Source organism: Brassica oleracea, chromosome C9 (genome assembly GCF_000695525.1).
Source record: "Brassica oleracea var. oleracea cultivar TO1000 chromosome C9, BOL, whole genome shotgun sequence".
NCBI lineage: Eukaryota > Viridiplantae > Streptophyta > Magnoliopsida > Brassicales > Brassicaceae > Brassica > Brassica oleracea.
In genome coordinates, this window is record NC_027756.1 from 22,505,658 (window position 1) to 22,526,400 (window position 20,743).

Genomic DNA, 20,743 nt, shown 5'->3' on the forward strand with positions numbered 1-20,743 from the left:
ACACCCAACATCTCCTTAAGAATCAAACTCTTCATGAAATACCAAAGCAATACGAACACATCCTTCGGGTTCCTACAGCAACACACAACTTTACAAGACGACTCCTTAGTAGACTCGGGGAGTGACCTAAGAGAAATGTGTGTAGGAAGATCCTAGCAGAAGTATCTTGACGAGTGTGAGGGTTGAAAGCTTCGATAAAGGGCAGTGGGACTGCGAGTTGTTATCGAGCAGAGGATGAGATTCTAGAGTTTGGAGTTCTTGTCTGTAAACTAAAGCAAACACAAGTGCTTTTAACCAAGTTGTAACTGATTTAGGACTGTTTAAGAGGATGATATCATAGACTTTAGTTCCAAATGTAAAACTACTGGCGAGTAAATATAAGATTGTGACAACAAAAAAACTTCTACCTCTTGTTTTGCCATTCATACTTAAAAGTCTTGCAACAGAGAGATCTCAGAGTCCTCTGCTTTGAAAGTTCTTCCGCAGCAAGAACACGTTTAATTCTCTGAACATTGTCTATACTAAAGTGATCATGTTTCTCACTAGTGGAAGTTAGAAAAAACAAGCATAATCCATTTTATTTTGAGGACTTGGCAATTTCCCTTCTCTATTAACTTCCAAACTTCTCTATTCATCATATAAAAAACGAACAAAACATGTTGATCCAAATAGTAATCATCAATGTTGAAGTTATTGACTATCATTTGACATTTTAATAGTGGTGAAAATTAGAAAACACAAACAATCCATTTTATTCGTACAACAACAACAACTCAACCCTCACATAAAAACAGCAAAGTCGCAAGATTGAAGAAACTATCATCATTAAAGCAAAAGAAAAAGAAAGCAGAACAACAAATCTTAAAAATTGATTCAACAAGAAAATTTGAGACCAGAACCTCCAAACTTCTCTTCAGTGGTTCTATCTATTGCATCTGCCAAGGACTCACTCAAAGTATCTCTCCATCCTCCAATCTCTCCTTTTCTAAAGAAAGCATTAGTCTCTATTCCATTTGGCAGTTTCCCTTGCCTATTAACTTCCAACCTACTCAAACTCTCAAAGCTACACAACTTCACAATCTCACTCACTTCTTCCTCAGCAGTAAAACCACATCCAATGAACTCAGCGATTCGCTTAACCTCCACTTCAGTCTGCTTCTTGAGCTCCTCATATGTAACAAACAAGACCTTGTTCGGATTCTCGAGGCTCGCATACCAATACTCCAACACATGATCCCAAAATGGTCCAGCAATAAACTTCCCTTGACAAAACGCTTCAACAGCTTTCTCAAGAGGATAATCAGCGGTTTCTTGAGGAGCAAGTTTCTTCCCAAAATGCCATAAGGACACAAACATGTCCTTAGGGTTCCTACAACAATACACAATCTGACAAGACGAGCTCTTGACGGACTCGGGTAGAGAAAGATGCGATATGTGCGTGTTCATGAGTCTTGGAAAAGGCAAGAGGGAGAAATCAAAATCTGGAGATTCGTAGTAAACTCCTTCCATGAAGGGCACGAGAAGGTGTGGATTGGTAACAAGAAGAGGATGATCACCAGAAGAAACTGGAAACTTGTGTCGGTTAATGAGAGCAAAGACAAGAGATTTTAACCAAGTGGTACCTGATTTAGGATTGGTGACGAGTATAATGTCGGAATCTTTGGCCTTAAAGTGTTTCTGGCAAGTCAAGATTCCTTGTAACAGAGCTTCTGTGTGCCAACGTCCTTGGAACTGATATATTTGGCTCACTAGCCAACCTTTCTCGCTTGGAAGAGAAGATATCAGATCTCTTGTTTCTTGTGTCAGTTTTTCATCTCTCAAGTAGTCAGGAACAGATGACGATGATGACATTGCTAAGAGTAAAGATCAATCTTAAGAATTTGAAACTATGAAATGTTTTTTCTTAAGCTATGTGGGTAATGCTTGTGTGCCTCTTATAATAAGAGTGTTGCGTTGAATGAGAATTTTGCTTACTATTCTTGGATCTGTCTTTTAGTTCTAAGAATTATTTTTGATTGAGTGGTCAACACGCCCTTACTTGAAGAGCACGTAGAGATAATATTCTAAAGAGAAAAAAAAAACCATGAGTGGAGACTTCTCTCACGTCTCTAGTGTCAGAAAGTCAAATATGATTTGTCATCATAACCCCATTTAGATACTGATATAACAAAAAATATTAATATGATGACATTTTAATTCTTGGCAAAATTTGGATTATACCAGCAACTTTAGAAGAGTGATTTAGGATTTTCACATAAATTGTCACAAAATGCTATAACCTAACTTTATATAGAGCCGCTTCGATTCTGAAAGAACAAAGAAAAATAAGAAAGGCCAAAACCTTTTTTTAACTAGAACAAGAAAGCAATCGTCAGACTCCATAGACTTTAAAGCTACTGGCTTGCGATAATTGTGACAAAAGAAAAAAACTTCTACATTTTGTTTTGCCATTCATACTCAAAAAGTCTTGCAACAAAGAGATCTCAGAGAGTCCTCTGCTTTGAAAGTTCCTCGGCAGCATCCATACTAAAGTGATCATAGTTCTCACGATTAAAGAGAACACTTCTTAATCATTCAACATCAGCACCTCCCAATAAGAACGACGTTGGTGCATCATCTCCAAGCAGCGGAATATACTCTGATCCACGCACATGAACGCTAAAGCAAGCTAATACACAAACAAACAAAATCAAGAATTACATATAACAACATAAAGCTAAGAAGAATACTGCTAAGATAACGTACCATTCTCTATTTTGATCACACTTTGAAGCATCACTTCCATCTTTGACTTCATGTCGTAACTGTCATCCATCTGAGGCACGACCAGCAACAGTTCCCTGTGAATCTGTCTGACAAACTGACAAATCCTCTGCGCGAACTCGACTTCACCATCTGATATTCTACCTATCGCCATCCTCATTAGCTCTCCAGTCAAATCCGCAAGCTGCACAAGTAAGCAAACATAAACTGAGATCTTTTAAACAGAGTTAAACGTACAAACCAAGAGAGTATACAACATACCCCGAGAATATAGTCAAGGATGTTGATCTGCAGCGGCTCTAAAGAAGGGTCACTAAGCGGTAAAAGCGTAGAGTTAATCTCATCGAGAGTAGAGAGTGTTCCTGACACACAGAACTTGTAAAACGTTGCAGCTTCAACGTATTCCTGCACCTGTAAGTTACACACAAACATGTATTAGTTAAACCATAATGGTTTTAAAAAGATGAATGACTCTCACAGACCCCTGGGGAGTAAGCTCGCCGGAGCTTCCAAAAATCAGTGCCTTGAAGCTCTTTCATCAGCCGGGCAAAGTGTTGTTCCCTCACTGCTTCTAAATCTTTCCCTGCTTTTTCCAAAACCTCTTCTTTGTTGTCTTTACTGAGTCTGCCACATAACAAAAAAAAAAAAGAACATTATCACCTAAAAAAAACAGAGCATAAGAGTTTGATGTAGTTACCTGTGAACTTGAAAGATAACTTTTTTGCTGTTCATAGTGATGTCACGACTTGCCTTCACCACTCTCTCTCGTTTCTCATTCTACAAAAGAGAGAACACTGTGTGGGTTACTACACAAAACCAAACTCAACAGAAGAAAAATCGAAGTTTCCATATTGAAAGATCATTCCTTTGGTGTTCTACTTCGGACATCTCTACCTATATGACTCAAACCAACTCTCAGCATTGAAAGGTCATTCCTTTAGCCTTCTATCTCATACATCACTACCTATATGACTCGAACCCACTCTCAGCAGAATGTAAAGTTAATTCCTTTAAAAAAAAAAAAAAAAAAAAAAGTTAATTCCTTTAATCTTCTACCTCACAAAATGAATCAAACCCAAGACGCAAAGGTTCGATCTTTCTTGACAAGAAACAAAAACCCAGAAAGCTAGCATCGAGCTTTTCTAAGGATGAGAACTTACAAAGTTGTTGAGATAATCAGCGTATTGAGAGAAAGCATCTTTCATTGAGGATTCGGTAGTCATCGTCCTTGCTTTCTTAACCAGTTGCTCAGCACCAGTCTCTGCAACTACACAAACCTCAAATCATAATATGGTGTTGAGAAAGACGATAGATAAGCCTAGGATTTACATACTTTGATGGAGTCGCTGAGGTTTTAACTTGGGAGCCATGAACATTAAGGAGGCTACTCTTTGGAACGCCGATGAACAACTCCACATCTGTCTGCTTTCTCCGATCCTCTCGCTTCAAGTCCCAAAGGATTATTCGAGATGCTTACAAATATACTTATTTTTTAAAATAGCTAAATAAATCATCAGGTGCTGTGGTGTAGTGGTTATCACGTTTGCCTTACACGCAAAAGGTCTCCAGTTCGATCCTGGGCAGCACCATTATTTTTTTTGTTTTTTTAACTCTTGTTGGTTTTTATTTGGTCGCACAAACAGATATGATTTGTTTTTGATTTTACACTTTTAAAACTATTTCTATGCATAGAGTTAACTGAAGTGTGTACTTGATTATTTTGTCATCTAGAACTTTAAAGTGGAGATGTATGATTGGATATTTAGTAACAAAAAACTAGAAATGCATGTTTATTTACATAAGCAATTGAAGTTTTAGGCTTTTAATAATCATCCATTTAAACTATGCTGCTATCATTTTCAGTATGTAATTTTCGCACTTTCGTTAGTGTTTATCAATTTTATCATTTGGTTTTGTGAAAATCAGACAAAGGACCACTATGTTGCTGCTTTTTTGGTAAACTAATATTATGTTATCATAACTATAGTTTTCTTATGATTTATATTTAACTGCTTGTGTTTGTGTATGAATTTGGCTTAAGAACTTATAAACAATCAAAAAAAAAAAAAAAAAAAAGAACTTATAAACAATCCATTCAAGAGTTATATAAAATTCCGTTAGTTTCTTAAAAGCTAAATCACGTAGAATCAGGGGAATTGTAGACAACGTGGCTTCTGCGCATTTTATAGAAAAGATGACATAATCTAATATGCATGCATCTATTAATATTTATATTATCATATAATATATTTAGTAATCTTCAAAGTCATTCCGACTTCCATTCGAGTGGATAATATATATTTTGTTGTGTGAATAGCAACAAGCATTCACACACTATACATACCCCTAAAGAGTATAAGAGATGCTCTTAAGACAAGGGATGAAGGTTTACTTAATTATTTATACCAGGCATGATATGGACAGTTATATCTAACCGTTCATTTATTAATATTGGGATCTTTGTTTGTCCTGGCTATATTTCTAACACCAAAAAATCGTGTAATGGCCTATAGCGGATCCGTATATTAAATCATTTCCAACCCAACTGCATAATTTACTGGTGAAAAATGCTATTATTAACAGACAAAAAATCATTACTCTATAAAAACAAATCATATGATAAATCTTAAATATATTTGGAAGTTAAGTTTTGGTCTATTGTCACACTACATATGTTACTTATTCATTATTGATAAATTTTGAGTATATTAATCCCCACTATATCTAAGATATAAAATATAATGTTCTTGATAAAAAAAAAATAGATTCGTTATTGGTCATGAGTGTTTTAGAAGAAATCAACTATTGACCAAAAAATACTACTGAAAGCATTCAACTATAAACATAACATAGTTATTATACCTAGTTAATAGTTGCTTGTCAAAAAAATACACGCAGGTTGAATAATTAAAATGTATACTAAGAATTGATACCAACTTAAAAGGCTAACATTAACTGGTTGGTATCAATTAAAAATACACGCAGGTTGAATAATTAAAATGTATACTAAGAATTGATACCAACTTAAAAGGCTAACATTAACTGGTTGGTATCAATTAAAAATACACGCAGGTTGAATAATTAAAATGTATACTAAGAATTGATACCAACTTAAAAGGCTAACATTAACTGGTTGGTATCAATTAAAAATACACGCAGGTTGAATAATTAAAATGTATACTAAGAATTGATACCAACTTAAAAGGCTAACATTAACTGGAGATGTACCCACTCGGGAAAATGTAGGAAGATGGTGTTTTACAGACGGTTCATGGAAGGATAAAGACCTATTTTCAGGGCAAGGCTGGTGTAGTACTCTCCCGGGTTTTGATAGTTTGCTAGGGGCAAGGAATGTACGGGCATGTCTTTCCCCTCTCCATTCGGAGATTGAGACATTAATTTGGGCAATGGAATGTATGAAGAATTTAAGACAGTTTCATGTTACTTTTGCTACGGATTGTTCTCAATTGGTGAAGATGGTTTCAGAACCTGAAGAATGGCCAGCATTTGAAAGCTACCTGGAAGACATTAAGCTTCTCAGAAGCAGTTTCCTCAACTCAGATATCATTCATGTTCCTCGGACGGAGAACCTTAAGGCGGATAGCTTAGCACGCAGTGCTAGAAACCAACCGTCTTTTGTCGTGCACATGGATGCAGAGTTACCACTTTGGTTTACAGAGTGAGTCTGTAAATGTTTGATGTAAAAAAAAAAAAAAAAAAAAAAAAAACTGGAGACGTAGAAACGTAACCAAACATAGCCGTCGATGAAGTAGGAACAGTTAGTAACTCGCTGTCACAAGCAGACGCGCGCTGATATCGTACAATACTCATTAGCTGGACCATGTTAATACAGAAACACCACCACGAACGCAAGCAGCTTTGTCCTTTTTCTTTTCTCTGTTTCGACTTTTTCTACTCGACATAACATAGCGACGAAGACTTTCCTTCTTCATTCCTCGACCTTCTTTAGTTTAGCAGGCGTTGCAAAGGTAATATTCGGTGCACACATGTCACTTAATGCGTGGTTCTTTATCGAGAATCACTCTTTTATTTGTCTCCGATCCCTAAACAATATGTTTGAAATTACGAATTGCATCGGTTGTAACGCGACGTACCGTAACAAAGATTAATCTACTACAAGCCACCCGTTTAATTTTCATTTTAAAATTTTGAAAATAGGCTACTTAGTGTAGTTATTTTTATAGTGTTTGCTGTTATACGAAATCATAAGAAACAGGTGGAAGATTATTTTATGAAACTAAAGGTCGGGGTAACTTATAACTCACGTCTATATCATTTTCATCGATACTATATGAGCCACTAAAATACACAACTAGATAATTAAAGTTAAGGTAATGAACAATTAACAAGAATAAAGTGAAACCAAGCACTACAAAAAAAAATTAGACAACCATTCTCATTAGGACAAAAAATGAACTTTTTGTAGATTTAAAATACTGAAAAATGAAGATAGTTGACTTTTTTGTAAATACCGAAAATTATGTTATTTAATCTGAATTCTCCGAGTAAAGAAGTCAAATCAACGAGAGAAAAATAATCTCTAGAGGGCACCGCTTCATAGATCCGATTTCTCCAAAGCTGTGAGGTCTTTCTCTCCCCATTTGATGATACAACGAACTTTGATCATTTCCACTTTCTCCGAGGAAAAAGTTTCAATATTTCCAGTTTAGTTCAGACACACTAGTAAAAATAGACAGCTAGAGAGAAAAAGGGTTGCTCGATTCTTTACGATTCCTGCTCATGATTTCCTGAGAAAGTTTCAGTTTTACAAGTAAAGTGAAGATACTAGAGAGTATCGGTAAGTGCACTTTCTTTCTTTAGATTTTACTTAAGTTCCTACTTTCAATCATTTCTCGAAAAACTGTTAAGATCTTTGAATGATTCAAGAAAGTCTTTACCTTTTTCCGGGAAAGTGAATCAATTTAGCAGGAAAATACTCTGTTTTTGCTTAATCACACCAAAAATAAAAACCCATTTTGTCATTCTAATAAATGGTGGCATTAAATGTTGGTTTGAATAGATGAGAATTTTTGATTTTATGGGTTTGGTTTGTAATTTAATGCAAAATCAAAGGGGCAGTAAAGAAGAAAGAGAGTTTGTTTCTAGTTTCTAACTATTCTGGTATCTCTTATCTCTCTCTGTTCTCATATTAAATGCAGAGATTGTGATTTTTGATTTGACCTTTTAACTTCCTTTTACGTGTTTTCAAGATTTTTTTTTTTCTTAAAAAAATTAACAACCAGAAAGTATCTATCTGGCTTTCCATCTCCAAACGGTTCTGAGATTCTCTTCTTCAATCTATTGTTTGTAATTGTTTTATTTAATGGTTGATTTTAGGTTGGAGGGAGAAAGGTTGAGTGAGTCTCTCTGTTTTTCTGCTGATCAAGTAAGTTTCTTTTTAAATTTGGGTTTGTAGTTTCTGGTGTGTGTTTCACTGTTGTGGAAGTATCCTCTTGGAAAAGTCTTGATCTTTGATTCATGTTTAGGCTTTTCATTTGGATTCTAGTTATTAGATCTGTATATACTCCACCAGTTTTGATTTTATTTATTTATTTGTATTAGAGTATTAGTTTTTTTATTACAATAGATCCGATTGTGTTTTTTAATAATTGAAACTTTTTCCTGGGCTTTTCAGTTCTGGATTCTTCTGTCCTGCAAATTCCATTTGCTTATTGATATTTATCCAATTTTTTTATTTTTAATAATGGGACTGATTGATTGCATTGTAGCTTGTTTTGAACAAAAGCTTGCAAAAAAGTTCAAAACTTTATCTTTCTTGTTTGTATGACATTGCAAACGATTCATTTTTTCTAATACTTTGCCACACTCATGTAACCTATGTAATTCATTGCAATCAATCTTATTACAACCGTTACAAGTTATCCATATTAAACTTTCTTGCTTATCATCATGGCATCACAGCTTTTATCTAAATGTAATTTTCTCTACATTAGCAAAAGGTTGGAAAGTGATCAGGTAGTGGTTGATTGCATCTTTTTTTGCTGTTTCATTATCTGTTTAGACCTCATGATTATTTGTTTTGGACTTGAGGAAAGAAAAGAAAAAAAAACATTCACATGTGTGAGTGTGACTGACCATATTTATGTTCTGTATCTTTGGAATAATTTCTCCTCAAAGCATTGTTTTGTTTCTGTCACAGTCTTCCTGTCCCATTACTTGGATGAACAACTCTTGCATGGAGATTGCTTCTAGATAGATAGATAGATTAGATTAAATTTTATTTATTCCATCCTCTAGAACCAAGTTTCCTTATACTTGTCTTCTCTTTGCAACTTCTTTATTGTTGATGTAGATTGGTTTTGGTGCTTGAAGATATAAAGCTCTGGTGTGTTGAAGAATATCTTCTCTTGATGCAAGATTTACTCTCTTAAAACGATGATAGCAGGTAATACAAAAAAAAAAGTCTTTCTGCATTGTATAACCTTACGATGTTCTTTGAATGTTTTGTACAAACCACTAAGTAGATTTTTTCAAAATTCAGATAATGATCACGTTGTTGGACTTTCAGTAGAGAGTTTCAAAGATGAATCTAAGCATCATAAGTGCCCTGAAGAGATTAGAGAAGATGCAGAGCTAAAGATTCCTAAAAACAAGAACAATGTGTGTGAGTTGTTTTATGATACAAGAAGCGGCGACGAATGTGATAAAGAGAATGATGGAAACAACAAAGCTTTGAAACACCACTATTGTGGAGATTCTGATGAGGCTGGAAAGATGATGATACGAGGTAATAGTCAAGATACTGCTGCTAAGGGTGGTTTGTTTTATATGGACAAGAACGTCACGGCTTGTGCCTCGCCTGAGGTTGTTGTTTGTTACAAGGAGAGTACTTATCATGTAGTGAAGGATATATGTGTTGATGAAGGTGTGCCGGTCCAAGAGAAGTTCTTATTCGGTGAGGAAGATTCTGTGAGGTGTAACTCAGAGGATTTGGTGGAAACCAAGTCCCCTGAAGACAGAAACGGTAAGCTTGATGGTTCTGAGCTTTGTAATGATTCTAAGACAAACCAAGATGTGGAAGAGTTTTCAAGAGAAGGTTTAGCTGATGCTGAAGGTTCTAGAAGTTGCAATCAGGAGGATTTGATTGTGACAAAAGAAGCCAAGGAGGTAGTGGCTAGTACATCAGAGAATGTCTTAACTTTGGGAGGTATTATTCTATCAAGTGAAGATGAACAAAAACCTCTTAACAATAGCCATAGAAGTGAAGAAAAATCTCCATCTCAACTTCAGGCAATATACATTTCATCATTTGTTAGTAAAGTTTCAATTTTTCAATCCAAAAGTGTCCTAACTTGCTGATGTGTGTGACTGGACTACAGGAGAATGAACAAAGAAGCTTAGAAACAGAGGAGCCAAGGAAGGCAGAGGAGAAGCTTTCCTCTGTTTCTATAGCAACCTCTCATGAACCTGAAAGGCCTGGAACCGATCAGCAACAACCAGACTCGTTTGAAGATGGCAAACTTTTCTCTAGCGGATTTGGAGAGACAAGTTTCTCAGCAGCAGAAGCAGTTTCAATATCAGGTCATATATCATACTCAGGACCAGTTGTAGTCTCTGGACGCCTCTCTGTTCGTTCTGATGCAAGCACAACGAGTGGAAGATCCTTTGCTTTCCCAATGTATTTTGCTTTTTTCTCATCTCATCATATCTATCACTTTGTGAGACTTGAAAAGAGTAATCTTTCTGATGATTTTGTTTTGCAGATTGCAGTCAGAATGGAACAGTAGTCCTGAAAGAATGGCTAAAGCTGAGAAGAGAAGACTCAAAGGATGGAGAGAGATCCTTCTCTGCTGTAGATTCTCTTAATCAACCAGTCCAAAAGCTTTTCACTTTGAAGCATAGAAGAGGAAGAAGAATGATTTATAGTTTTGGTGTGTAATTGGCATTTTGGTAGTGTTATTTTTTGGGTTTAACAGTTTAGGGCTTTTGAGTTTGGTTACAGATGCAAAATGGTGGGGGTTGTGTAACGGATGAGTTCATTATTATTTGATTTTATTCATGCATGTTCATTCTTTGGTTTAGCTTTTAGTGATTTGATTATTTTAAGAGTTTTCCAGCTTCCCACATTTCAATGGTCATTGCCTCTTTGGTCAAACGTATCAGCGACTTGGGTTAATCTACCTTTTCTTGTTTCCAAGACCTTTGTCTCGGATTCTTGGCGATTTCAAGACCGTTGTCTCGGTGTTGCTGTGTTGCTATTCATGTTTTGGAAATGTGATTAAAATTACGTTTTTATAAAGTTCGTACGTTTTTATGTTTGAAATTAATTTTGTTATATGTGATGTAAGTGTGTTGAATATATAATTAATCCACAGCAGATCATTTATAAAATGCTATATGTTGATGACTTATTTCTTGGATCTTTTTGAATCTGAATTATTGGTTATTTAGGAGATTTTGAATTAGGGGTTAATCATCCGTTAATAAAATTATCATATGCTATAAACATATAATATTTTCACGACGATGATGATTGTGATTAGAGATGTCATGATGGAATAATGCCAATCTGATCCTAATAGATTGATTTGATTGCAGCAGATTGATCTTAATATATAATAAAAATACAAGCTAATTAACGTTGGAGATACTCTTTCTAGCCAACTCATTGTTAAATCACAAAATCGAAAACAAAATTAACAGGTTTTACGTGGCCTGTTCTGGTCATGCTATATTTTAATCCTATACAAATCAGAGTCTATCTGACAGTTAGTAATGTCAAATGAGCGGACTATAAATGGATGGTCCGTATCCAAATAGATATGGTCCAAAATGGACAGCTCCATATTGAACCATAAATAATTTTTGTTCAAATGGACGAACCCAACTACATCCATGGACAAAGTTGGGTTTAACCAGTTGGACAATGGGCGGTCCAATAAGCTTAAATGTCTAGGGTTCAAAAAATTGGGGGAAAACACTTTCTTCTGCACCGTCTTCGTTTTTCTGCGATTTCAGTGATTCTTATGCGATTTCTTCTCTAATTGCTTCGCTTCTTCTCGGATTGCTTTGTTTCTTCTCTGATTGCTTTGTTTCTTCTCGGAGTGCTTCGATTCTTCTTTGATTGCTTCGATTCTTCTTCGCCGTCTTCTGATTTCGTCAACTAAAGGTTTGATTTCGTCATTTTCGAACTGTTTATGTGTGATTTGTGTTATGGGTTTTTATTATTATTAGCTATTGATTTGTATCATTGGTTATGTGTTAGATACTTAGATGGATCGGTGATTTGTGTTCATAACGAAGCTGGTTGTGACTGCTTCCGCAAGAGCTCAATCCAAAGTCACGAGACTCACGACTCACGAATAAGGTAAATTCTTCATGAGAGTAACTCATTTTGCTGTTTAGATGAACTCAATTTTAAAATTGAAGTTTAAGTTTGGTGTGACATCTTTAAAATTGAAACTTGGATTCTTGAATTTTTAAAACTGAAATTATGGGACCCATGGACAGTCCAACAAATCATGGTCTTATTTTGTTATGGTCCCATTTGGACATGGTTCTATTTGGACTTCGACCAAAAATGTCTAGCAAAAAACTAAAGCCCATTCGGACACACCAAACCCGCCCAACCCTCCCATTTGACATCTCTACTGATAGTGGACTTGTTTTTTCAAAACATAAAACGTGACACGGTACAGACAAGGCCTGTTGATTTACAATCTTTTGGTCCTAACACACATATGTATTTATTTGTAATTGACTAGTGTTTTGAGTTGAAATGCTTTCAGAACGTGACAAGATCAATGATGCTACCAAAGGTGTTTTGTAACAAACATGAAAGTGATGTTCTCATCTTCACCTCATGTGGGCAGAGCTTTTAAGTAAGTAATTTATGCGTGTGCATGTCAAAAATGTGTGTGATGAGAGCGCAAATGTTCTAGGCAATTATGATGTGATAATCTCAACCACTTGTACCTACTCGCATAGAAAAGCAAGCATAAAATAATATAAAGTATAGACCATATGTCATCAACTTTAATCTGAATCTTTGAACAAAATAATACTTTTTTAAGAAGATATTATAGATGTGAAGAAAATTCTATAGAAAAGAATATCAACTGTTGACAATCTATAGAAAAGAACATCAAATTCTATAGAAAATTAATTTTGTTGGGTTTGTGATAGTCATCTAGCATTTCAATAAAGAGTCAAAAGAATATCACTTTATGTCTATTCTAATTTTTGCATTGGGATCTTAACAAAAATTGATTGTGATAGTCATCTAGCACTTCAATAGGATGTGATCTTCTTCTGAGCTTCCATATAGTAAAAGAAGAACCAATTTTTGTAACACAAAAAATGAAGATAAATTACATGCGTAAAGAAGGGTTCTGAACGATGATCCACTATGAGATCTTTATATACATACATTTTTTTTTTCATTACACTTATACATACATTTTGTATAAGATGATAATATATACGAAAAACTTAAATGGAGAATGGTAGATAAATAGATACAGAACGTGTGGGATATGCGAAAGAAAAGAGGCAAAACAAAGACAGAAAGGTGAAGACTCGACAAATTGGGTTTGAAACTTGTGTTTGTCCCAAGACAGACAACCCCGAGAACGAGCCTCAATGGCGTGGCCTCCTTTTCAAACCTTGACAAATTTATTTGTTTTTTTAACTCGTTTTGGAACTCTCACTTTTGTGTTTCGTGCACACTCTATCTCACATACACACACTGATATTATACTATATAGATAGATATACATATGTGTTTGTAAGTTCCTTTTGGTTGATATAAAAGAAGAGGAGAAGAAGAAAAAGAAAGCACAGCACCAAAAAACCTTCTCACAGCTAAAATCATTTCAAGACAAATTTAGCGCACAAAAAAAAATCACTTCAAGACAATGAAGCTAATTAGTATCACCTTCTTGCTTTGTGCATTGGTTTTGTTATTGCTTCTAACTCCAACATCTTCTCTACAAGTCCACCCTCGCTACTCATCTCCTAGCCAAGGTACTCGAACATATTTGTAAATTTTTTAGATGTAGTAGTCTTGCTTCTTTTAGAGCGGAAACATACTTTTCTTCTCATGGATTGACGAACTTCTGTTACAATGATTCAGCAGGTGAAAGCGAAAAGATTTTTATTAAAATGGCGCCAAGGAAACTCATGATCATCTCTAGTGAACATGTAAATGTAAGAGATTGGTGCATCGATTTATCACTTTAGATATTCAGTTTTAATTATATGGAAAGTTTCTAATCAAATTTCATATGTGGCACCTCGATCTCTTTTGCAAAACAACAGGTGATGAAGCCAGGTGCTCCTGAAGGTTCAAGCGAACAACTTCAAGTCACTTCTTCCTCTGGTAAGTCAATCATTTGGAAATGATAAGCTCTTCTCGTAAATAAATTAATCAGCCATTTTCCCCCCCAAACAAAAGAAGTTAATCAGCCATTTTGTTTTCTAAAAACAAATAGATAGCTAGGAAAACCACAGTTATGCCAAACGAATCCCCTAAATACATATTTTTGTCAAACATGTGAATCTTTGACCATGTCAGTGAAAAATGGTAGGTCGTTAATACTTTTTTTGCTTTCTTCTTCAGAGCTTTGCTTTTAGTTCCAGAGATATAAAAAAAGTAATTTGCATGAGCATCTAGCTAAAAGCCTAAAACCATAAAGGAAAAACACAAAGATTCGACAAATCTTTGATTATGTTTTAAAAAAATGAAAATGTAGTTATTCTCGTTTATGTTTATTTGGTTCTCAGGAAAATCTAAGAGTGAAGAGAAGAAAATAGGTGAAAAGGAAGAGGAGAATGCTCTATCGAAATATCTATCAATGGATTATTCAAAATTTAGAAGAAGACGGCCAGTTCACAACCTCTAAGTCCAATTGCATTTTTCAATACAACTTTTAATTTCAGCTAGATTAATCAATTAATTAATTAAGATAGTGTAGGATAGTTTAGTAGTTGGTATAACATACTAGTTAGTTTCTTTGGGAATATTAAGGAACAAGTTTTAGGGAGATTGTTGTAACGGAATTGTTCGTGTTTATTCTTTCTCTTCATAGATTTACTTTTAGTTAATTAATGATTAATGACCGACAAGAAATGAGCAAACCCCTAAAATTCTGGGTTGGGGGTTGAGCTAATTAACTGCTCGTCGTTTCACGCACTGTAACACGGTGGCTGATTCAGATGTTAAACGAATATGATTGCACTGTGCATACGGGAAAGAAAATGATTAATTTAGTATGTTAAACGAATATGATTTGTAGCAATTTTTATTGCCTGATTCATGCTTAATAACATTCTCCTCTACATCTTTTTGGATGGACAAAGTGATTAATAATATTCTACTCAAATTCACTTTACACTTTTAATACGGTTACTGGTTGTAAGGTATGTGGAGATCATTATGCTTTTATACAGAAGCCAACACATTAATGTAATTAGTTATACACACTCGTGACAGATGTTGCTTAAATCAAACTAAACTCGATATTCAATTTAAACAAAAAGAAATGAAAAAATAACTGGATATTTAGCTCCATAGCTCCATCATATAATTGATATATTTTTTCTTTATAAATACAAAACCGTCTATTGTCAAAAAATAAAAGGAAATACAAAACCGTCTACACTGGAATGTATTTACCTCTAATTATAGTATGAAAAATCCATTTGGACTCCAACTCTCAAGATTTCTTCTAATTTGGGCTGCAAATATTAGTAAAATTCCAATATCATTAAAGCACACTGATGTAAAATATCAATCATGAATTTTTTTTGTTAAGATATTATTTTTTTCTATTTATAAAAAAGGAATTTAACTCTAGTTTCCCTACTTATACATAATTCTAAAACATGTTGATTTGGTAAATAAACAAAGAAATATAAATTTGTTATTGAAGTAGCTTTTCAACATAAATCACAAAATAATGATCTAAATAAGTGGGATCATCATGAATTTTATTTTATAAGTTTCCAAAAAATCAATTAGAAGTAAACGATGCAATAATACAATACTTACAACTTCTTATGATAAAAGGTTAGTAAAATAGAATACATATATCTATCATTCCATTGTTGTTGATATATAGTCTTTTCGGTAGTGTGTAAGATTTGTTGCTCTTCCACATCTTTTGTATTTTGCATCAGTCAAATCATTATTTATTTACTGCAGGATAGGTTAAAGTTTTTCGATATATTTTTAATCTATTTATTTTGGTTAAATATAGTAAAACAACTTGCATAAATTAATACAAAAAATATAAATTATATAATTATCAAAAATTAAAACTAAACAGTATTTCTAAAATTGGTAGATATATAAAACAACTAATGATTTTACGATTAAAATTCATAATTTTTTTAAAAAAAATTGAATAAATTTTTAAAAATTTAGTAATAAAAATTCATAATTATAAAACAGAATTTAGTAATATTTCGAAATTTGTAATGTCATATTTGAATAGATTTATTTTAATTATGATGTATGAGTCATTACTATATTCTAAAAAATTTACCAAAAATATAAATCAACATTAAATGTAATGTATGTCTTATTACATATTGGAAAATGTCTACCAAAAATATGCATCAACAATTAATGTAATAGTCCATGTCATATTTATCCATAAAGCATGTCATCAATTTTAATAGTTATGTCACATTTATTTTAAGAAAATGATTGTAAAGAAGATTCACTTCTCAAATAATGTGTAGGGAATTTTCCATATCATATTTATACATAATGCATGTCATCAATTTTTATAGCCATGTCATATTTCTTTATGAAAATGATTTTAGAAAAGACATGTAGCAGATCACTTCCCAAATAATGTCTAGAAAATTATCCATGTCATATTTAGCAATAAGACGTGTCATCAATTTTTGTGGCCATGTCATATTTCTTTATGAAAATAATTTTAGAAAAGACATGTGGCAAATCACTTATCAAATAATGTTTAGGGGATACAACTCACTTAGTTTCTTTAGTTATAATCAAATATTTTCTCTCTTTCTTTTCCACATATTTTCTCTCTTTCTTTTTCTCAATTACTCATTTTCCTAGAATAATAAGCTTAAAAACGTCTAGAGCTCTTAGCTAAGGGAAACACAAGATTAATTTCTATATAAACATTTTTCAACCAACAAATCTTTCATTTTACAATCAAGGTTATTCCTCGTGTATTATTTCCACGTGTATTATGAATTTCCTAGAAATGAGTGAGCCTGAAATTAGAAAAAAACCTTGAAAATTAAGTTAGACCATTCACACACTAAATTATACTCCCTCTGTTTCGTTATGTAAGCAATTTTGCTTAAAAGCACATGTATTAAGAAACTTCAACTTTTTCTAAAACAACAATAAAAACATTTTTGTATTTATTGCACACATTCATTTTGTCTGCAACATTTAATTAGAAAGAGATTATTGTTAGTAATAAAATTAATACTCCCTCTGTTTTTAATTATAAGTAGTTTTACCTAAAAGCACAAATATTTAGAAAATGGTTATTTAAAAAAATATATCATTTAATCAATTAATTCAACCAATTATAAAAATCTAGACATTATTTTATTGGTCACACAATATCCAATAAATGAAAAAAATGCATTAAAATATGTAAACTACTTATATTGTGAAACAAACTCTTTTTGCTAAAACTACCTACATTTAAAAACAGAGGGAGTAAAAAATAATATCAACAATCACACGTTTGAGTTTTCTAAAAACTTTTTTACAACATTTTGGAGCCAAATTTTTGTATAACTAATTTAAACTAAAAAAATCAAAATTTTAATGCTGGAGCCAAAGTAAAACTTTTGAACAGTTTGTAATATGCTTATTTAAGCTTCCAACCAAGAATGGTCACTCATTCTTTCCTATGGCGTCTGATTTTGAGTTAAATGTTTCAGTTCAAAATTATGAGAGCGATATCTTGTTTGATTTAAACGAAATTCCATCAGAAGAAGAAGAAGAAAGCGTTACCAATGGCTACGAAGATATACCAATTAGTCCAGGTATTTTTTTCTGTTACTTATTATATTCTCTTAAAGAACAGTGTTAAGATATCTGGAGGTTTGATTGTGTTTTGTTGATTTTTTTAACATTTTCTGTTTTGTTTTGTTTTTGACTTTTTTCTTCATTTTGATCTATAGTTTTATGAAGAAAAAATAGATCGGAGAAAGTAAATCAAAAAGAAAAACTAATGGAGTAAGACAACATTTACGGTGGTATTTATAGTGAATTTAGAAATAGATTTTTTGGTAACTAGTAGTAAATGTTAGTTGACTGACATTGTAAGTTGTGTTTAAAAAATTGAAAACTAACGACAAGGCCTTTAAGTTTTTTAGTGGAATATTGTATATTTATTGTTTTGGGTTCCGAGAACAACTTATACTATTATGAAACAAATATTTTTTGGCAAAACTGCTTACATAACGAAACGGAAGGAGTATATATTTCGTCAATGATTGAAATGATATATAGGAACGGTGGATGTGGATAAAAATAAATGGAGACAAAGTATAAATTGTATCATAAAAATATGATTTTTTCCCAGATACTTTTCAAATGAAAATCATGTGAACACAAAAATATATGACATACCATAGATCAATATCTAAAAATGAAATCTTATCAGAGATACTTGGTTGATAAAATTCAAGTATTTGATGTAAAAAGAAATTTTTGAGATTTAGGGAAGGAAGATGAAAGGTTTGTAAGAACAAGTTAAACGAAAAAAACAAAACAAAAAACCTAAATAATATGTCTGACACTTTACAAGGTTAACTGATTTTTTAATAGGACTTTTATTTTGTAGACCCCGTGGCTATGTATATTCTTTTTAAACACACGCACAATGCATATGAGTCCTGAAAAAATCTGTCAACACTTTAAATAATTACATGGTTAACTAAAATTTGTTTGATGGGCCCCTTACCTTGTGAGCCCCGGGGCGGTGCACTCATTGTCCATCCCTCTAAAGTTGGCCCTGACTGGTGCATGTACTCAATTGCACTATTATTATATATCTAGAAACATAATTTATTGATATTAAAGATCTTTCGATATTTCTAAAGATACATCTTTGACCCGATACTTTTTGGCATCTAGTAAAAGTTATTAGTCAAAACTCATATCCGTAAATATATTAATGAAGGATTTGAATATTTTCACCTATAAATACTTTATACATATAAAAGTTACAAGTTAAGAAAAACAAACTAGTTCAAACCAAAATAAATAAAGATCAAAGTCTTCACCAAGTGTTTGGAAAAATAGCTGATGGCGAGTGATCAAATCATGCATGTGCAACCTGAAGTTTTAGGTATAAATGAGAAATTCTTGGATACGAGTTTGGTTTTCGATTGATGAAAAACATATATCCCTAATAATTTTTCTTTGTTTCTAGATATTGATGAAACCAATAACTACTTGAACGGTCAATTATGGAAGTTATGCGCTGGACCTCTGTTTCATACTCCAAAAGTTGGAGATAAAGTATATTACTTTCCTCAAGGGCATATAGAGCAAACAATATTTTTTTATCTTCTTGTAAACTTTTATATTGTTTCACTTATGTTTTGATTGGTAAGACTTACTCAACAATTTGATTGTAATACCAGCTAGTTACTTCTTTCAACGACGAACTTTGTCAACTAAAACCAATTTTTGATATTCCTTCAAAAATTTGTTGTAATGTTTTTAGTATCAACCCTAAGGTATGTCTTTTTGATTATATATGTTTCTTATTTATAAAATACACATTATCTAAAATGACTTAGACTATAACTGATATTGTTTTGGGTATATTTTATGTATGTTCTTAGGTAGAGAACAATACTAATGAAATTTATGCAGAGGTTGCTTTGTTGCCTGATACATCTGTGAGTAGCAAAATAAGATTTTATTTATTTTAACATAAGTTCTTCTTACAATCTCTTTTAAATAATTTAATTAATTTTATGTTCTCAGGATGTTGAAATTCCTATTCCTAAAAACGAAAACAACATACAAAATATTAACTATTTCACCAAGGTGTTAAATGCTTCTGATACCTGCAAAACTGGTGGTTTTTTTTTGTATAAACGACATGCCATGAAATGTCTTCCCCTGCTGGTAATTAACCTAGGATTACATTAACTCAAACTGTAAATCTTTATATAACATTTTGTATTTAATTTTTTTAGGATATGTCTCAGCTAACCCCAAGTCAAGAGATAATTGCTAAAGATATTCATGGTCATGAATGGATTTTTAAACACACTTTAAGAGGTGACTATTCTATATTGCATTTCAAAATTTGTGAGTATTTATTACTGACCTATATTTTTTACAAACAATCAACTAGGTACATCAAAAAGACATCTCTTCACATGTGGTTGGAATGAGTTTGCAAAAGGAAAAAAATTGGTTGCCGGAGACTCTTTTGTATTCCTTCGGTATATATATCTTTTGCCATTTTAGATCTCTTTCGGTTCTTGAATTTTGGATTTTAACTATTTTTTATCCTACAGGAGAGAATGGGGAATCACGAGCTGGTATCAGTAGAGTAGCTCATCAGCAACGCAACATACCAACATCTTCAATTTGAAAACAGAGTATGCACCATGGTGTAGTTGCTACTGCACTGAATCAATCTATACTAATAAAAGAGACCTTTTGAGGCTCCATAGAACGTCCACATCAGCGAAAATTTTTTTTCCGAAAGATGACATGTGACATTATTATTTAAAAAATCTATACTAATAAAAGGGACCTTTTGAGGCTCCATAGAGCGTCCACATCAGCGAAACAAAATTCTCCTGAAAGATGACACGTAGCATAAAAAATGGAAAAACTACATTAAACATATGTAAAATTACCATTTTTTACTTAAAAAAAGACGGCTTATCTCCATAATGTAACATTACCGTATTTATAAAAAAAAACAAAAAACATTATATATAATTTCGAAAATAATAAATA

General features: G+C 32.9%; 4 protein-coding genes and 1 non-coding gene across 8 annotated transcripts; 3 read left to right on the forward strand and 2 right to left on the reverse strand.

Annotated features, from left to right (window-relative positions):
• Positions 1 to 729: 729 nt before the first annotated feature.
• On the reverse strand, positions 730 to 1,875 carry LOC106313510 (cytosolic sulfotransferase 12). The gene has a single exon (XM_013751328.1). It carries the CDS (start codon positions 1,849 to 1,851, stop codon positions 874 to 876), a length of 978 nt encoding a protein of 325 aa, XP_013606782.1. The 5' UTR covers positions 1,852 to 1,875; the 3' UTR covers positions 730 to 873.
• A 444-nt stretch (positions 1,876 to 2,319) lies between these two features.
• LOC106313511 (translin-associated protein X) lies at positions 2,320 to 4,257 on the reverse strand. 2 transcript variants are annotated; one of them, XM_013751329.1, is made up of 7 exons: positions 4,097 to 4,257; positions 3,924 to 4,030; positions 3,461 to 3,540; positions 3,246 to 3,387; positions 3,025 to 3,174; positions 2,746 to 2,947; positions 2,320 to 2,668 (listed from the first exon to the last, which is right to left on the reverse strand). In XM_013751329.1, the coding sequence occupies exons 1-7, from the start codon at positions 4,179 to 4,181 to the stop codon at positions 2,571 to 2,573; spliced, it is 864 nt and encodes a 287-aa protein (XP_013606783.1). In that variant the 5' UTR covers positions 4,182 to 4,257; the 3' UTR covers positions 2,320 to 2,570. The 2 variants fall into 2 exon arrangements, with proteins under 2 accessions (XP_013606783.1, XP_013606784.1); XM_013751330.1 differs by having other exon boundaries at positions 2,421 to 2,668; positions 3,924 to 4,024; positions 4,097 to 4,225.
• Positions 4,258 to 4,279: 22 nt separating this feature from the next.
• TRNAV-UAC lies at positions 4,280 to 4,352 on the forward strand. Its single transcript has one exon. It is a non-coding gene; the product is annotated as a tRNA-Val (tRNA).
• A 3,143-nt stretch (positions 4,353 to 7,495) lies between these two features.
• LOC106313670 lies at positions 7,496 to 10,828 on the forward strand. Of its 2 annotated transcripts, XM_013751550.1 has the most exons (6): positions 7,496 to 7,582; positions 8,122 to 8,170; positions 9,098 to 9,190; positions 9,287 to 10,035; positions 10,125 to 10,423; positions 10,509 to 10,828. In XM_013751550.1, exons 3-6 carry the CDS (start codon positions 9,181 to 9,183, stop codon positions 10,609 to 10,611), a joined length of 1,161 nt encoding a protein of 386 aa, XP_013607004.1. In that variant the 5' UTR covers positions 7,496 to 7,582; positions 8,122 to 8,170; positions 9,098 to 9,180; the 3' UTR covers positions 10,612 to 10,828. The 2 variants fall into 2 exon arrangements, with proteins under 2 accessions (XP_013607004.1, XP_013607003.1); XM_013751549.1 differs by lacking the exon at positions 7,496 to 7,582 and having other exon boundaries at positions 7,968 to 8,170.
• Positions 10,829 to 13,451: 2,623 nt separating this feature from the next.
• On the forward strand, positions 13,452 to 14,850 carry LOC106317357 (probable root meristem growth factor 8). Of its 2 annotated transcripts, none has more exons than XM_013755186.1 (4): positions 13,452 to 13,770; positions 13,880 to 13,953; positions 14,065 to 14,125; positions 14,530 to 14,850. In XM_013755186.1, exons 1-4 carry the CDS (start codon positions 13,662 to 13,664, stop codon positions 14,646 to 14,648), a joined length of 363 nt encoding a protein of 120 aa, XP_013610640.1. In that variant the 5' UTR covers positions 13,452 to 13,661; the 3' UTR covers positions 14,649 to 14,850. The 2 variants fall into 2 exon arrangements, with proteins under 2 accessions (XP_013610640.1, XP_013610641.1); XM_013755187.1 differs by having other exon boundaries at positions 13,883 to 13,953.
• The last annotated feature ends 5,893 nt before the right edge of the window (positions 14,851 to 20,743 follow it).

What these genes read in the sequence shown, in the direction of transcription:
- LOC106313510 (XM_013751328.1), bottom strand. Translation starts at nt 1,851, where the DNA reads ATGTCATCATCGTCATCTGTTCCTGACTACTTGAGAGATGAAAAACTG.
- LOC106317357 (XM_013755186.1), top strand. Translation starts at nt 13,662, where the DNA reads ATGAAGCTAATTAGTATCACCTTCTTGCTTTGTGCATTGGTTTTGTTA. An exon ending in CTACTCATCTCCTAGCCAAG is followed by an intron (nt 13,771 to 13,879) that starts GTACTCGAACAT and finishes ACAATGATTCAG; the next exon opens with CAGGTGAAAGCGAAAAGATT. An exon ending in TCAAGTCACTTCTTCCTCTG is followed by an intron (nt 14,126 to 14,529) that starts GTAAGTCAATCA and finishes TTTGGTTCTCAG; the next exon opens with GAAAATCTAAGAGTGAAGAG.
- LOC106313670 (XM_013751550.1), top strand. An exon ending in AATCTCCATCTCAACTTCAG is followed by an intron (nt 10,036 to 10,124) that starts GCAATATACATT and finishes ACTGGACTACAG; the next exon opens with GAGAATGAACAAAGAAGCTT. An exon ending in AGATCCTTTGCTTTCCCAAT is followed by an intron (nt 10,424 to 10,508) that starts GTATTTTGCTTT and finishes TTTGTTTTGCAG; the next exon opens with ATTGCAGTCAGAATGGAACA.
- LOC106313511 (XM_013751329.1), bottom strand. Translation starts at nt 4,181, where the DNA reads ATGTGGAGTTGTTCATCGGCGTTCCAAAGAGTAGCCTCCTTAATGTTC. An exon ending in GGCGAGCTTACTCCCCAGGG is followed by an intron (nt 3,175 to 3,245) that starts GTCTGTGAGAGT and finishes TGTAACTTACAG; the next exon opens with GTGCAGGAATACGTTGAAGC. An exon ending in TGTGATCAAAATAGAGAATG is followed by an intron (nt 2,669 to 2,745) that starts GTACGTTATCTT and finishes TTTGTGTATTAG; the next exon opens with CTTGCTTTAGCGTTCATGTG.